The following is a 15,929-nucleotide window of genomic DNA, read 5'->3' on the forward strand; positions in this document are numbered from 1 at the left end:
AAGGGGCAACTTTTTCACGCAGAGGGTGGTACATGTATGGAATGAGCTGCCAGAGGATGTGGTGGAGGCTGGTACAATTGCAACATTTAAGAGGCATTTGGATGGATATATGAATAGGAAGGGTTTGGAGGGATATGGGGCGGGTGCTGGCAGGTGGGACTAGATTGGGTTGGGATATCTGGTCTGCATGGACGGGTTGGACCGAAGGGTCTGTTTCCATGCTGTACATCTCTGACTCTGAGATAGCCTGGACGTTAACTTGCATCTTATTTCAAGGCAGGTGTAAGGTGCTGTGCTCCAGATGTAATTTGATTGGTCACACTATTCAGCTTTAAGCAAAGCTTCCTTTATTCTTTCCCCCCAGTTAAAATGCAAACACAGGAAAGAAGAATTGGTATAATCTTATCTCTATTAGGAAACTTAACAGAGCAATAGATTATTTAACTAATAAACAGCAACTATTCCAAAATAGTAATATATTATAAACGCACTCTTGGCAAACGCAGATTCAGTACAACAGATTGTCTCACATGTGATTCTGGCAACAGAATATTTCAGCTAAAATCTGGAGCTAAGAATTCTGGTAGAGAGAGAGAGATGGACAGACACCTTCCACTGCCAACTTCCCCTCAACAACTGCTGAAAGCTAAACTAAAACCCAGATTCTGTAGGAGCCTGACTCCACCCATTCATTCTGCTTCTGTTGTTCAAACCTATTTTTAAAAAAAATCCCAAGGTCCCTCAAGCTATTTACTTTATTGGCTACACGTAGACAGCTCGGCGCCTATGGCTGAAAACCACTCTTCAGAAATGAAAAGGACAAAATACACCTCTAAAGCCATAGCATCGACACAGTGTACAGCTTTTGTAAAAATGCAGTTATTGAAAAGTTTATTTGCAACTGTCCATATCTAGAACCACCTTCAAGGCCAATGACAGGTTTTGCAAGAATTCATACAAATAATACAATGGCCCAAATGTTGTCTGAGCTACCTGTGTGTGGTTTTTGTTTTAAGGCAGGTGCTGGCATGTACCTGTTGAAACTTCCATTTTTGCAGGGTTGTTCTCAACCCAGCTATCATTTCACACTGCAGTCTGTTGAAAATCTGCTGAATGAAGGAGATATATGTTTTTGAGAGGTATGTGTGTTTATGATAGCATATAATTTGCTGTAATGAAATCCCAGTTGATGGCTGGAATTGATAATGCTTTGAAAGAATTGTGCGTCGTGCCTTGAAATTGCCTTTGTCACTCCTTAGTCAAACTATTTAATTATAGTTTCATCTGCATACCAGTTGAATTGCCCTTGTCTCTTGTATAAGTGATCTCAGCTTGTCAGCACAGTTATTTTCAAATGGAAATTTCATGGCTAGATGCAGTTTAATTATACATGCCAGGTCTTTGCTGATTGCATTCATTTTATATTTTCAAAAACAGTTCAGACAGAGTCTGGTTCTCCCAATGTGGTGTCTGCAGCTCCCTGTCAAGCTGATCCTAATCAGTACGAAATACAGTTTGCACGGCTGAAAATCTTCCTTTTTGGTAAGTTCAGACAGAAGCAGAATACATTTAGTGATTAAAAATGTTTAGTTTGTATAAAGTGGTTCATGAATTGAGTTTGTGCATCTTGATCTTTGCATAATAATGTTTCTGAAATTGATAGCTCACATTACAAAACTACAATGTATTTGTCACAATATAATTTTTTCCTTTTTTAAAAAGTGCAGTAGTTGGAATTTGTCTGTTATCAGAATTAGTTAAAAACCACTTAAGCCATGCCAGGATCAGAAGAAAGATTTTCCATGACACTTGACTTAACAGTGCAGTTACACAAATTTAAGCCTCCACCTAAATTCAGAACATAACCACAGGCTTGGGAGACGTGGTATAGCATGGTGGAATGTAGAACTAATAATCCAGAGGCCTTTATTAATGATTCAGAGAATTAAATTTGACTTCCATCACAATCAAGAAATTCATTTAATTGAATGAATCTGTTAAAAGCAGTAATGGCAACTTGGTTGTTGTAAAAGCTCATCTGGTCCTCTAATGTCCTTTCCAGGAAGCATATCTCCTGCCCCCAATCAGTCTAACCTGCACATTACTCTTGATGCACAGCAATGTGGCCAACTTTTGTGGTTTGCTCTTAAAAGGTCTAGCAGCCACTTGGTTGTACTCAAGCAGATGGCTTGCCATCACCTTTTAAAGGGTAATTTGGATTGGTGATAAATACTGGCCTTGCCAATGACCGAATGAATCTGAAATGAATGTTTACGAACTGCTTTAAGTGACTATGATGCAGGTACTGTATGCGTAGGAAGTTCACTGTAAGACTGCAGTGTGAGAAGCTCAGAAGACGTCTTCTATTAGCTAATTTAAGATCTAGGTTGAACAAAATTTTGTTCTAAGTGTACTCACTTTTGTTCCTTTTAAATCATGCTTTCCTTTTTGAGAGGTGACATCTAGAAAGAGAAAATCACTTCTTTCTATTGAAATTTTAATCTCACAGGTGCCTTGGGAATGAGAAATACTCTCAGCTGCTCTTAACTCGCTGAACAAACCCACTGTCAGATGCATGTGCACAATGAGTCTAGTTTTACCTGTAATTGGTCTCACTATTCACAGTGGTGTGGCTGCGATTGGATGGAAATGGGAAAGCATAGCAATGAAGATAAATGTTCTAACACAGCTGGGAAATGTAGCATTAAATACAGTGAGACTTTCACAAGATTTGAATAATCTTTTCACTTGCAAAGAATAATTGTATACTTCGTGGCATATGGAGAGTAAATTAGTCTATCCTCCAGAGCTGTGAGCACTTTAAGCTTTAATTGTTGATTTGAGTTCCAGGAAACAGTTCATTTTGACTAACTTCATTGAATGCAGAAAATGGTATTTGTTCAATCACTCCAATTCTCTCAGGTAAAAGTTGCTCAAGAAAGTATCCAAGATATAGGGACTTCTGTTGTTACTGCTTATTCTGTTCTAAGTTACCATATGCCAATTTAATGAATTTACTAATCAGCGTTAGCCTGAATATGACAATTTAGCATTTTCCAACATTTTAGAGATAACAGGATGCTGCCAACCCGTGTTTCTCCTAAATTGGGTGCAATCACACCGTGCTTGTTCCAGATTAAGTCTCTCGCATGTTCAGCTCTGCAAATAATGTGAAAAGTAGTGTTTGAAAAGAAAAGTGGCTGCCTATAAGAATGAAATGAGCTTTGGTGTTGTTTCTGATACTTGCCATAATGGAGCCAGGCTTTGCCTTTCATCCATCCAGGAAACCTCTGCAATTCAGTATTGGTTCACCAGAAATTAATCTTGCCAGTCGGGGGGGGAAACTCACCTTTTCTTTTGATCAGAAGTAAAGCATATTACAAAACTGGCTAAACCCTCCTGCTGGATTTTAACCAGCAACACAAAAAAAAAATTCCGTGCAGTAATCTGTGAAAATTTGAGGCCAAGAACTAGTAAAAATAAAAGTAACAACTTTTATTTCTTAAACATAACAGAGAATAATTAGCTAACAACTATTTACAACTCCTTCCTCTAACCTATCTTTTACTTTCCCTTCTATATTACTAGTCCAGTAAAGCCCCCGATTAAGATTTACCAAAATTCAACTTTTCAAAAACTAGTCAGATATCAAATCTTCTTTTTTCTTCTTCGGGATTTCTGTTTCACAGGTCACTAATCGATAAAAGTACCTTTTAAGAGAGTTATTCTCCAGGCAGTCTGCAGATGTCATTGGCTTGGCAGTTCTCCTCCAACTGTTCAGGTTTTCCCAGTCTTCTACCCCCCCCAAAGCATCGGATTGTGCCATTGGCTTTTAAGATTGTTAGTATACTAAATTCAAACTTGATTGGAGTTTGGTATTTTTGGGATATAACTTAAACTGATTAGCTGAATTTGAATTTGTTTCCATCGTCTCCAGGCAGCCCAGCTAATCTAGCTTTCAACCAAATGTTACACTGTTAGCTTATTCAGAACACTTCATGCTGTGTCAGGTAGTTCCACTACCTTTTAACCTCTCTTAAAGGTACAGTGCACCCACATTTTCATAAAATGGTGTCTGCACAAGAGAAAATCATTCATCCAGCCAATTCCTTGCCAGCTGTCTGCAAAAACACTTTTGCAAGTCCCACCTAATTTCAGTTTTTTCCAATTAGCCCTACAATGTTTTTGGCTTTAAATACTTATCCTATTCCTTTCTGAAAGTCTCTACCGAATATGTCTCCACTGCACACTCAGCTGTGCATTCCAGATTTAAACACTTGCTGCTTTAAAATCATATTGCCTTTGATTCTTTTGCTATTTACTTTAACTCTATGTCCTCTGGTCCTTGACCCTTCCATCAGTGGAAATAGTTGCACGTTGTCTACTCTATCTAGACCCCTCTTGGTTTTGATCACCACCACGTATAATCTCCTCTCAACATTCTCTTTGCTAAGGGCAATATCCTTAGTTTCTCCACCTTGTCCATGCAACTGCAATTCCTCATCCTTGGAGCCATTGTTGTAAATGTTTCTACACTCTTTATAAAACCTTCACATGCTTCATAAGACATAGTCCCGAGAATTGGGCACAGTGCTCACATGAGACCAAATCAGGTTTTAAAGAAGTTCAGCTTTGTTGCATTTGTTCGTTGTGCCAGCCTTTTTAAAAAAAAAGTCAGCAATCTATGACTTTTTTTCAACCTGTCCTGTCACTTTCGATGGTCGACCCCCCCCCCCCCCCCAACCCGGTCACTCTCGCTTTCTTTCTCTGATCCTTTTAGAATTATACCTTTTATTTCCCATTATCTCTGCTCATTCTGTCCATCAAAATGTCTCATCTTGTACTTCTCTGCATCCAATTGCATTGGTCAACCATCTGCCTGTTCCACCAATGTGTATGTCCAATTGAAGTTTATTGTTCTCTTCCTCACCCTTAACAGTGCTTTCAAAAGTTGTGCCCTCTGTTAATTCTAAAACTGCACCCTGCGTACCCATGTCGAGGTCTTTTAGGTAGATCAAGAAAAGCAGTGGTGCAAATGCCAACCCTGGGGCACACTATTATTTACCTGTTCAAGTCTCACTATTATGAAACCCAATCAAGTTAGGTAAGTATGTTCTTCCTAGAACAAATCTATGCTTGCTTTCTTTAATGCACTCTTGTTCAAGTGATGACTGAATTTGTCTAGGGTTATTATTTCTAGAACCTTTCCCAATACAGAGGTTAAAATGACGAGTAGTTGCTGGGTTTGGGCTGTTATGGACTGGACCAGACCAGACCTCCTCAGAATATTCTTAGAAGGTAGCCAAGACCCTAACTTTTTCTTATTTTAAAGGCAAATGGGAAGGGTCTGTTCCAGATGTAATGTGACTGCTCAGATTACTTGACATTAGGCAAAACAATTTAATTAAATCCTGTAGTTCGAATACAACCAAAGAAAGAGCAATTTAAAATAGCTCAACAGATTGGAAACTTAACAGAATAATATATACAGCAACTATTACTAATTAACTGTTCCAACATAGTAATATACCTTTAATGCACCCCTTGACAAAAAAAAGGAAAATTCAGACACCGATTCTCTCTCACATTTCTCCAGTCCAGCAGGGAAAATCATTAAGAGAAAATTCAGAGAGAGTCGTATTTACTGAAGCTGCCAACTGTGTTGAGACCCCGAAGCTTCTGATGCTATTGGAAAAACCAAAATCCAGAAATCCTTGTCTGTGAGAACTGGCCACACCCATTCAGGCTGTTCAACAAAATCCCAAAACCTCCCAAGGTGTTTCCACTACCCCAGACTGCTCAGCACCTCTGCTTTACAACCGCTTTCCAAAAAGAAACTGGACAAAATGACCTCTTAAAAATTACAGCATCGTCAGAATACATGTATTTTTTTTGAACATAGGTATGACATTTGCCACTGTTTAGGTCTCTGACACCAACCCTGTATCTGGAAAGGAGTGGTGGATTATGGCTAATTTCTTTACAATTTCCACCTTTACTTCCTTCAGCATTTTAGCCAATTTAAATTGTAAGTACAGCCAACTTTTCTAGCAACTCTTTTTTTATTAATTTCTAAGCCAGCTATTACCCAGTTACCTTCTCTTTCTCAATGACTTGGACAAAATCTCTTTCCTTTCCTCAGCCATTGTCTTTGCTTCCCTGTGTAGGTCCCTTCTAGGACTAATCAATCGCATCCTACCTCTCTTACCCTTTGTCTGTTTATATGCTGAGAGAAAACTTTTATGTTAGTTGTCAGTCTCCTGTCATACACTCTCATTTATTTTTATTTGCACTTTCCCTCTGAACTTTCTATATTCAAGTTGGTTAACACAATCTGAGAGCTGTCATATGCACTTTTTTTCTATTGTATATTATCCTGTATCTCCATCACCCATCATGTTCTGGATTTGGTTTACTCTACTTTTCACCCTTGTGGGAATTTACCTCAACTGTGCTGACTCTCCAGCCATGTATTCATTTGTTGTACTCTTCAGTTCTATACTTTCTTGTGCCAGTAATACAAAAGGCACATTAACACCTCTTCTTCCTCAGGCGGCTCAGGAAATTTGGCATGTCCATAAGGACCCTCACCAGCCTTTACAGATTCACCATTGAGAGCATACTGTCTGGGTGCATAGTGGCCTTGTATGGCAATTGCTCTGCCCAGGACCATAAGAAACTACAGAAGGTGGTGGGCACAGCCCACACTATCATGGAAGCCAACCTTCCATCCATGGACTCCATCTACACAGCTCACTGCCACGGAAAGGCTGCCGACCTCATCAAAAATCCACTTTACCGCGTAATACTTTCCTCCGACCTCTTCCGTCAGGCAGAAGATGCATAAGCCTGAATGCACGCACCAGCAGGCTCAGGAACAGCTTCTTTCCAGCTATTATTAGACTGATGATTGGGCACTCTAGCCTCAATAAGCAATGTAACATGTATCCCTCTGTCCTATGTAAAAACAAGTACGACTTGAGATTGCCTCATTGGGTACTTGTATGAAATATTAGAAGCAATTAATGAAGAGAGAGAGGGAGTAGTAGGGGATTTAGTAGCCGTTTGAAGTGGATTGATCTGCAGGCCTGGATGAGATTTATCCCAGGCTGTTGAAGGAAGCAAGACAGGAGATACCAGAGGCTCGAACAGTCGTTTTCAAATTCTCTTTGGCTGTAGGTCAAAGGACTGGAAGACTGCTAACATTCCCCCGTTATTAAAAAGGGAGGAAGGCACAGACCAGGAAACAAAAGGTCATTCAGTTTAACCTCGTTGATTTGATTTATTTATTGTCACATGTACATAAAGTGAAAAGCTTTGTTTCCGAACGGTACAGGCAGATCATAGTAAGCAAGGGCATGTAGATCACAGGGTGGGAAAGAAAGTTTAGACAGTGGCATGCAGGTTACGTTGCACAGAGCGTGTGCTGGGCAAGTTCAACATTAACAAGATCAGCATTATTTGACGTTAGAGGGTCCATTCATCAGTCTAATAATGGCCAGGAAGAAGCTGTTTCTGAACCTGCTGGTGCATGTGTTGAAGCTTTTACCTGACTGAAGAGGTTAGCAGAGAGTATTACTGGGGTGGGATGGGTTTTTGATGTTGGCAGCCTTTCCACGCCAATGAGCATTTAAATGGAGTCCATGGGTGATGAGGAAGTTACTAGAGAGAATTCTGAGGATAGAATATACCTGCACATAGAGACATGGATTGTTTAGGGGTAGCATTGACTTGTTAGGGAAGGTCATGTTTGTCAAATTTGTTTGAAACTTTTACAGAAGTAACCAGGAATTCTGATGAGGGTGATATATTTTAGCAAGGCTTTTGATAAGGTCACTCATGGTCGACAGGTCAAAAAGGTAAGAGCCCACTGGATCTGAGACAAAGTGGCAAGTCGGATCCAAAATTGGCCAAGAGGCAGGAAACGGAGACTGATCGAGGGATATTTCTGTGACTGGGAGCCTGTTTAGTAGGGTTCCACAGGACTTGGTGCTGGGATGTTTAGTGTTTATGATGTTCATTAATGATGTGGACTTGAATGTAGGGAATATGATCAAGAGGTTTGAGGATGACATGAAGATTTAGGATGGTAAATGGGAGAGGTTAGCCATAAACTGCAGGATGTTATCAGAAGGCTTGTCAGCTGGACAGAGTAGTGACAGATGGAATTCAACCTGAATAATTATTGGTTATGTACATGGGAAGGTGAAGATTAACATAGAAACATAGAAGATAGGAGCAGATTGAGGCCTTTCAGCCCTTTGAGCTTGCTCCACCGTTCATCATGATCATGGCTGATCATCCAACTCAATAGCCTAAGCCTGCTTTCTCCCCATAAACTTTGATCCCATTCGCCCCCAAGTGCTATATCTAGCCGCTTCTTGAATACATTCAATGTTTCAATGTCAACTACCTCTTGTGGTAATGAATTCCACAGGCTCACCACTCTTTGGGTGAAGAAATGTCTCCTCATCTCTGTCCTAAGTGGCTTACCCCAAATCCTCAGACTGTGACCCCAGGTTCTGGATGCACCCAACATCGGGAACATCACCCCTGATGTTCTATCTAACCTGTCTCGTCCTGTTAGAATTTCATGTCTCTGAGATTCTCCCCTTATTTGTCTGAACTCCAGTGAAAGCAATCCTAAGCTAGTTAATCGCTCCTCATACGTCTGGGAAATCTTTGCTGTACTCCTTGCGCAAGAGCAAACCTCCTCAGAAAAAGAGACCAAAACTGCACACAATATTCTAGGTGTGGCCTTACCAAGGCCCTGCACAACTGCACCAACACATCCCTGCTCACCATTCGCTGCGTTTATCACTGCTGCACCTACATGCTTACCTTCAGCATCTGGTGCACAAGGACACCCAGGTCCCGCTGCATACTGCCCTCTCCCAATTTACAGCCATTCAGTAGTAACTTGCTGCCTTGGTTTTGCTTCCAAAGTGTATAATCTCATTTATCTGCCATTGATTTTTGCACTCACCCCAACCTGTCCAGATCTTGCTGAAGGATCTCCGCATCCTCATCATGGTTCACCCTCCCACCCAACTGGGTATCATCTGCAAACCTTGAGATGTTACATTTTTGTTCCTTCATCCAAATCATTAATATATCTTGTCCAAGTCTTTTGATCTATACATCCTGGCTTACTATGATCTGTTTGTACTAAAGCTTCTCACTGTACTTCAGTACACGTGACAATAAATAAATCAATCAAATTACTACCTTCTGAATATTGGGAAAGGTGTATTCTAACAAGTGCTGAAAGTGTAATTACTCACATCCGTGTCTTGTTTCTGGTTCTAGATACCGACTCAAAGTACAGCCAAGAAGTGAAACAATTGCTCTATCCTTTATTTGTCTACCTCCACCTTGATATGGTTCACAGTGGTCTGAAGAGTGCAGCCGATAGTTTCTACAGTCGCTTTCATGGGATGTTCCTACAAAGTACGGACCAGAAGGACATCATGGAACAGCTCCGGACTACTCTGAATAGTCAGGACATTTATTCAAACTCCAAGCTGCGAAGCCTGACCGAAAATAAATATGTTCTTAGCCTTACTGAAGAAAGTTACAACTATCTCCTCCGCTACCTCCAGAGTGACAACAATAGTGCTTTGTGCAAGGTTCTGGCCTCTCGTGTTCAGCTGGATGTGCAGTGTTCTCCACAGACAGGCTATCAGCTGTATAATGCCGGGACGCTATCTCGCACCGAGGGGGTGGGCCTGGAGCCCTCTGAGCTACCCTCTACTATGTTGCAGAATGAAGCTGCGCTGGACATGTTGCAGGACAGCATAAAACGGGTAAAAGATGGGCCTCCCTCCCTCACAACCATTTGTTTCTATGCTTTCCACAACACGGACCAGCTGCTCAATACTGCGGAAATTTCGCCGAACAATAAACTGCTCAGTGCTGGCTTTGATAACTCTTGCATCAAACTCTGGAGCTTGAGGGCGAAGAAACTCAAATATGGCCCACAGCAAGTGGACGTCTCTCGGATCAACCTCGCCTGTGACATCCTGGATGATGAGGTACAAAAGTGTTTCTGCTACCTGGGTTTTATGCTCATTGGCTAAATCCAGCAGTTAGTATCAAGTTGGACAGGTCTGTTGTTTAATACTTGGTCACTGGACAGATCTAAGAATTCAATTTTCATTTAATTTTGTTCTCCTGGAGTTCAACCCTTTTAACTCGTTCGTGTTCACAATAGAACAAAGAAGCAACCATCTTACCATGCAGTCAGTAAGATGCATGAGGTGAATCACTCAAAGGACTCGCATGCGGGTTGCATTTCATGTTTCCAAGTCCGACTACTTTGTTTAACATGAATTTCAAGAGGTTTAAAATATTTAGGGATTACTATTGCTGATGTTGAGGCTCCGATTTAATTGATGCAATCAATACCACAACCGGGTCTCCACTGACAGACCTTTTAACCTTTTCTTCCACATGTAATAATTTTACTTCAGCTGCAGTCAATTCAACATGGTTCTGTGTTGTAAAATACATAGTACGTTGGCCGGTGATCCACTCTGTGTGGATCTTAACACTATGCATTCAAGCTAGAAGGTCTCCATCACTCCTAACTCACTGACTTGGATAAAGGCACTGCGAGTTGTGATGGATTGGATTGAGGACATGCCGAGTGGATACTTTTTGTGTATACCATAGTTGGAAATGGGCCCGTTTTACTTGCTTGTCGTCCTGCACTTGTTCTGTAATCTGACTCTTATTTTTCCCTTTGCCAACAGTGCTTTCCAATGGTCCTTCCTTTGTCTATTTTTTCTTGGGTATTATTTAAGAAAAAATGTCTCCAAGTGTAGGCAGCTAAATTATCCCATGGCAAGTGTATGAAAAAGGCAGCTTGCAGAATGTGGAACCGACCCACTTTACAACATTCCTCTTTCACATACTTCAGTTCTGTCATCTTCCCAGCATTCCCTTATCTAACAGAGTCCTTCCCCTGTTTCCCTTAAACCTGGCTCACAGAGGAAATAAAGTTTGGCAATCCTACATTATGACCCCAAAGTTTGGCTTTGTTGACTCTTTTGATAACCCTTTGAAAAGTGAATAATCTCATTTATCTGCCATTGATTTTCCCAATCACCCCAACCTGTCCAGATCATGCTGAAGGATCTCCGCATCCTCGTCATGGTTCACCCTCCCACCCAACTGGGTATCATCTGCAAACCTTGAGATGTCACATTTTGTTCCTTCATCCAAATCATTAATATATCTTGTGAATAGCTGGGATCCTAGTACCGATCTCTGTGGTACCCCACTAGTTACTGCCTGCCAATTTGAAAAGGGCCCATTAATTCCTACTGTCTGCCAACCAGTTTTCTTTCCATCCCATGCGCTGTAATCTTGCATAAAAATCTCTAATGCGCGATTTTGCCAAACACTCAAAGTCCAAATATACCACATCGACTGTCTCCTCTTGTCAACTCTACGAGTTACATCTTCATAGAATTCCAATAGATTTGTCAAGCGTGACTTCTCCTTCATAAATCCATGCTGACTCTATCTGATCCTGCCACTGCTTTCTAAATGGCTATAAAGTCCTTGATAATGGATTTGAGAATTTTCCCCAATACTGATGTTCGGCTTACTGTTTTATAATTCCCTGTTTTCTCTTCAGCTCCCATTTTGAATATTAGAGTGACTTTAGCTACCCTGCAATCTGCAGGGACTATTCCATATATAGATCATACTATGAATGGTAAGACTCTGGAAAGTACTGAAGATCAGAGAGACCTTGGTGTGTACACCAACAGATCTCTAAATATAGCAGGCCAAGTGGATAAGGTGGTTAACAACATCATTTCGGATCCTTGCTGAGTACTAATGGAGGCATAGAACACAAGAGCAGGGAGGTTATGCAGGAGCTGTATTAACTGTTGGCAAGGCCATGTCTGGAGTACTGCGTGTAGTTATGGCCACCGCATTAGAGAGACAATGTGATTGCACTAGAAAGGGGTGCACAGAAAAGTTGCCAGGATGCAGCCTGGGCTGGAGGGTCTGAGCTATGAGGAAAGATTGGACAGGTTTGGGGTTGTTTTCCTTAGGGCAGCAAAAGTTGTGAGGTTTATAAGATGATGAGGGGCATTGATATCATGGATAGGATGCACTTTTTTCTTTCTTAGGGTCAATAAGTAGTGTTATGAAGATGTGGGTGTACTGTATCTTTAAGAAAGTTGAAAGGTAGCAGAACTACTTGACAGCATGGTGGCTCAGTGGTTAGCACTGCTGCCTCACAGCGCCAAGGACCCAGATTCGATTCCAGCCTCTGGAGAATGTGCAAACTCCACATAGACATTCTCCCCGTCGTCTGCGTGGGTTTCCTCCCACAGTCCAAAGATGTGCAGGTCAGATGGATTGGCCAGGCTAAATTGCCCATAGTGTTAGGTGCATTAGTCAGAGGGAAATGGGTCTTGGTGGGTTACTCTTCAGAGGGTCAGTGTGGACTTGTTGGGCCAAAGGGCCTGTTTCCACACTGTAGGAAATCTAATCTAATCACCAAGTGTTCTGAACAAGATATAATGTAACCTTTTGGTCCAGCAGCTAGTGTAGCTGGTTGCCAGGAATCAAAAACAAACTTGAATTAGGCAAATCAGTTTAAATTATACACCAAAGAATGCGAACCTCCAATCAAGTTTGCATTTAGTATATTGACAATATTAAAAGCAAATGACACAATCCGATGCTTTGGGGGTATAAGACCGGGGAAAATTGAACAGTTGTTGCTGCTTTAAATTAAGCAGGAGGGTTTCCCCCGTGACGTAACATTAGGGGGTATAGATTTATAAGGTAGATGTTGCAGGAAAGTTAACATCATTTGCCTGGAAGCCATTTTCCTGATTCGGCTGAGAGTTCCATTTTGTGTCCCCAGCCAGAACTTTGCTGGTTCTGCATTCCTTACTATAAGGTAATGTGAAAGGTTGTCTTTATCTTCCTTCTCAAGATAGTGTCTCCTCCCTTTGCTGAATGATCAGCACAGGCTGTAGAACCAGTCAAGTTGACATAGACTTTCCAATTAGTCCCCCTTCCTTCTCTAGTTATTGCCTCTTCACAATCATTCAGCCAATTAGGGATATCTCCGCTTAGTGTTAGCAATCCGTGTAACTAGAGCAGGTGGTAATACCACTTGATCTGTCCACTTGTGGAATGCATAATAGTGCTTTAGTTTTGAACTTAATGACTAACCTCTAATTTAGTACCACCTTGTAAGCAGCCAAACTGTGGAATTAATGGTCAGATCCAAGCTGTTTTCTCTATATAATTCTGTAGTACTCTGATGTACTTCGGGATAACACCGAGCCATAATTAGGACGGTGAATTCCCCATCATATATTGTGTAATAAACTAATCAGTCCGCAAGGTCCGAGTCTCGAGAGCTTTCTCCAACAGTAGAAGACTAAGAGGAGAGCAGAGATTATTTTTATTTTACTTGTAATGTGATAGCAGACTGGAACACTACCCATAAAGGATGTTTGAGTCAGAAATCTCATCGTATTTCAGCATTATTTATAAGTTCACTTCCATTACCATAGCCTTCAGAGGCATGGGCCAAAGGTTAGAAAATAGGGTAGTTATAGTTAGATATTTATTGACTGGCACTGATGTTATGGGTGAAATGGCCATCTATTGTGCTGTACATGTTTGAGTCTACGTAGCCTAATCTTATGCCATGCGTTTTATTCATTCGTGGAATATGAGTTTCCTTGGCATTTAATGCCCATCCCAAATTATTTTTGAAAAGGTGCTGGTCAGCTACCACCTTGAACTGTTACAATCCATATGGCTGTATTTGCACCCACACTGCTAGGCAGAGAGTTCAGGATTTTGGCCCAATGACCAGATATTTCCATTTCTGGCTGACATTTGATGATAGAGGGAAGCTTGGAGACAACGCTTTTCCCATCCACCCATTAGCTTTTGGTCGAGGGTTGAGAGGTGTCTTTCTCAGTTGCTACAGTGCATCTGGTAAAAGGTACACTCTTCAGCTACACTCTGCCGACAGTAAACTAAGTAGTGGGCGAACAGCCAGGCTGCTTTGTGCTAGGATTCCAGTCTCTGGCCTGTAGATTTGAGGTCACCAGTGTGGTTTATGTACCAGGCAGCAGAGTGGCTAGGAGTCTTTAATCTGAATATTAAGTGGAACAAGTCAGCTTTATTCTGGAGTCACAGCAGAGTTTGATGATTTACATATGTTTGAGAATTGACTCCAAATGAGTACAGGAGGTGAAGGGACAAGATGACTTCATTTTCTTGTTGAGTCATCCTCCATTTTCTGATGGAGTTGACCAGGGCAAGAGATAAATCTGCTCAAGATTCTATAAATTCCTTCACAAAGCCGAAGACATACCATGACCTGGTGGGCCCTGTGGCTACTTATCAATAGTGACCACTTAATGGGATATGTGCTGATGTGGATTTACAGCTCATTGACCAGAGAGTTTGTTATTTACTGATTAAGAGGCTAATGGCTGCTCTAGGGTTGCCTAGAGTTTTAACAACTTCCAAACAAAGATCTTTATATGGACTGGATTCCCTTTTCATTGCTTCTCAGCAGTCAAGACTTGTACGGAGCTGATAACTCTGCTGAAGTTATCTATCAGATTTTCTGTGAAAACATGCAGAATGCAGGGTTAACATATACACTAGGATATGGAAATTCAATTCTAATATTTCTTTTGAAATGATCTTGGGTCGGTATTTTTTTGGTGAGAATAATTTCCTTTCCTCCCCTTCTCCACTGGTGCTTCCTGACATGCTGCATATCTACAATATTTTGTCTGTGTTGCAAATTTCCCATGCTTGCATTATTTGCAGCTGTAGAATCCACTGGTAAAAATATGAAACCACTGCGGTTAGCTCTCTTCAAGATCATGGCTTTGGTGAGAAAAGCAGCATAAGTTGGGGCAAGTGTGCCGAAATTGTGCTTTTGTCTCCGAAAAATCGATGCGTAATTGTATGATTTTAACATCAGTGGGTTACCAAGTGTGTTAACTTTTTATAATTGAGGCATAATACAAATTGTGTTTACTCTGTTGCATTTTATACACTCTGCCCTTACGTGGTGACGTCTGGGTATGTTCCATCACCTTCTGGCATGAGTGTTCTGTTATAAACCATGTCTTCTTGCGCAGTTCGCCCACAGCTATTACTCCCTTCATCCTTTTAATTCTCCAAGGTTTGAATCCTAAGTACAGGTTAGTCCCCTACCATTTTGTGGAGGTTGGTACAGAGGAGAGAAGAATGATAATATCTTAGTTATATTTTAAAATACGCACTTACTAGTTGTGGAAGTGTTGAATAGATTTATTTGAATCGATTGATGAATTAATGTAATGTCACCTTTACCTTGGCTGCAAACAATCTGGCCTCCATAGCTGGGGACTTGCTATTACCACTCTGTAGTTGGTACTTTCAGTGGCTCCCTGTTCCATGGAATGCACCATCTGTGTCTTCAGGTATTTGCTCCCTGACGTATGAAGCATTTTTACAGAGGACAGGGTGGGAAGAGGTGTAATCTAGGTAGCTGTGGGAGTCAGTCGGTTTATAGTATACGTCCGTGTTGAGTCGGTCGTCCGAGATAGAGATGGAGAGGTCGTCTCAGACTCCTCCCTCCCCTTCCTAGACCTCTCCATCTCTATCTCGGACGACCGACTCAACACGGACGCATACTATAAACCGACTGACTCCCACAGCTACCTAGATTACACCTCCTCCCACTCTGCCCCCTGTAAAAACGCCATCCCATATTCCCAATTCCTTCGCCTTCGCCGCATCTGCTCCCAGGAGGACCAATTCCAATGCCGAACAACCCAGATGGCCTCCTTCAAAGACCGCAATTTCTCCTCAGACGTGGTTGACGATGCTCTCCACGCATCTCCTCCGCCCTTGAACCCCGCCCCTCCAAT

At 41.4% G+C, this 15,929-nt stretch overlaps 2 protein-coding genes across 2 annotated transcripts in view; one reads left to right on the plus strand and one right to left on the minus strand.

Moving 5' to 3' along the window:
- urb2 (URB2 ribosome biogenesis homolog) overlaps positions 1 to 15,929 on the minus strand; it is a 79,797-nt gene that overhangs the window by 49,422 nt on the left and 14,446 nt on the right. The window lies entirely within an intron of this gene.
- The window catches only part of taf5l (TAF5-like RNA polymerase II, p300/CBP-associated factor (PCAF)-associated factor), a 35,616-nt gene that overhangs the window by 16,284 nt on the left and 3,403 nt on the right, over positions 1 to 15,929 (plus strand). The window contains exons 3-4 of the mRNA XM_043696516.1: positions 1,438 to 1,542; positions 9,310 to 10,034. Of these exons, the coding sequence (XP_043552451.1) occupies positions 1,438 to 1,542; positions 9,310 to 10,034 (830 nt within the window). The remainder of the gene's footprint in view (positions 1 to 1,437; positions 1,543 to 9,309; positions 10,035 to 15,929) is intronic.

Source organism: Chiloscyllium plagiosum, chromosome 9 (genome assembly GCF_004010195.1).
Source record: "Chiloscyllium plagiosum isolate BGI_BamShark_2017 chromosome 9, ASM401019v2, whole genome shotgun sequence".
In the NCBI taxonomy this organism is placed as follows: domain Eukaryota; kingdom Metazoa; phylum Chordata; class Chondrichthyes; order Orectolobiformes; family Hemiscylliidae; genus Chiloscyllium; species Chiloscyllium plagiosum.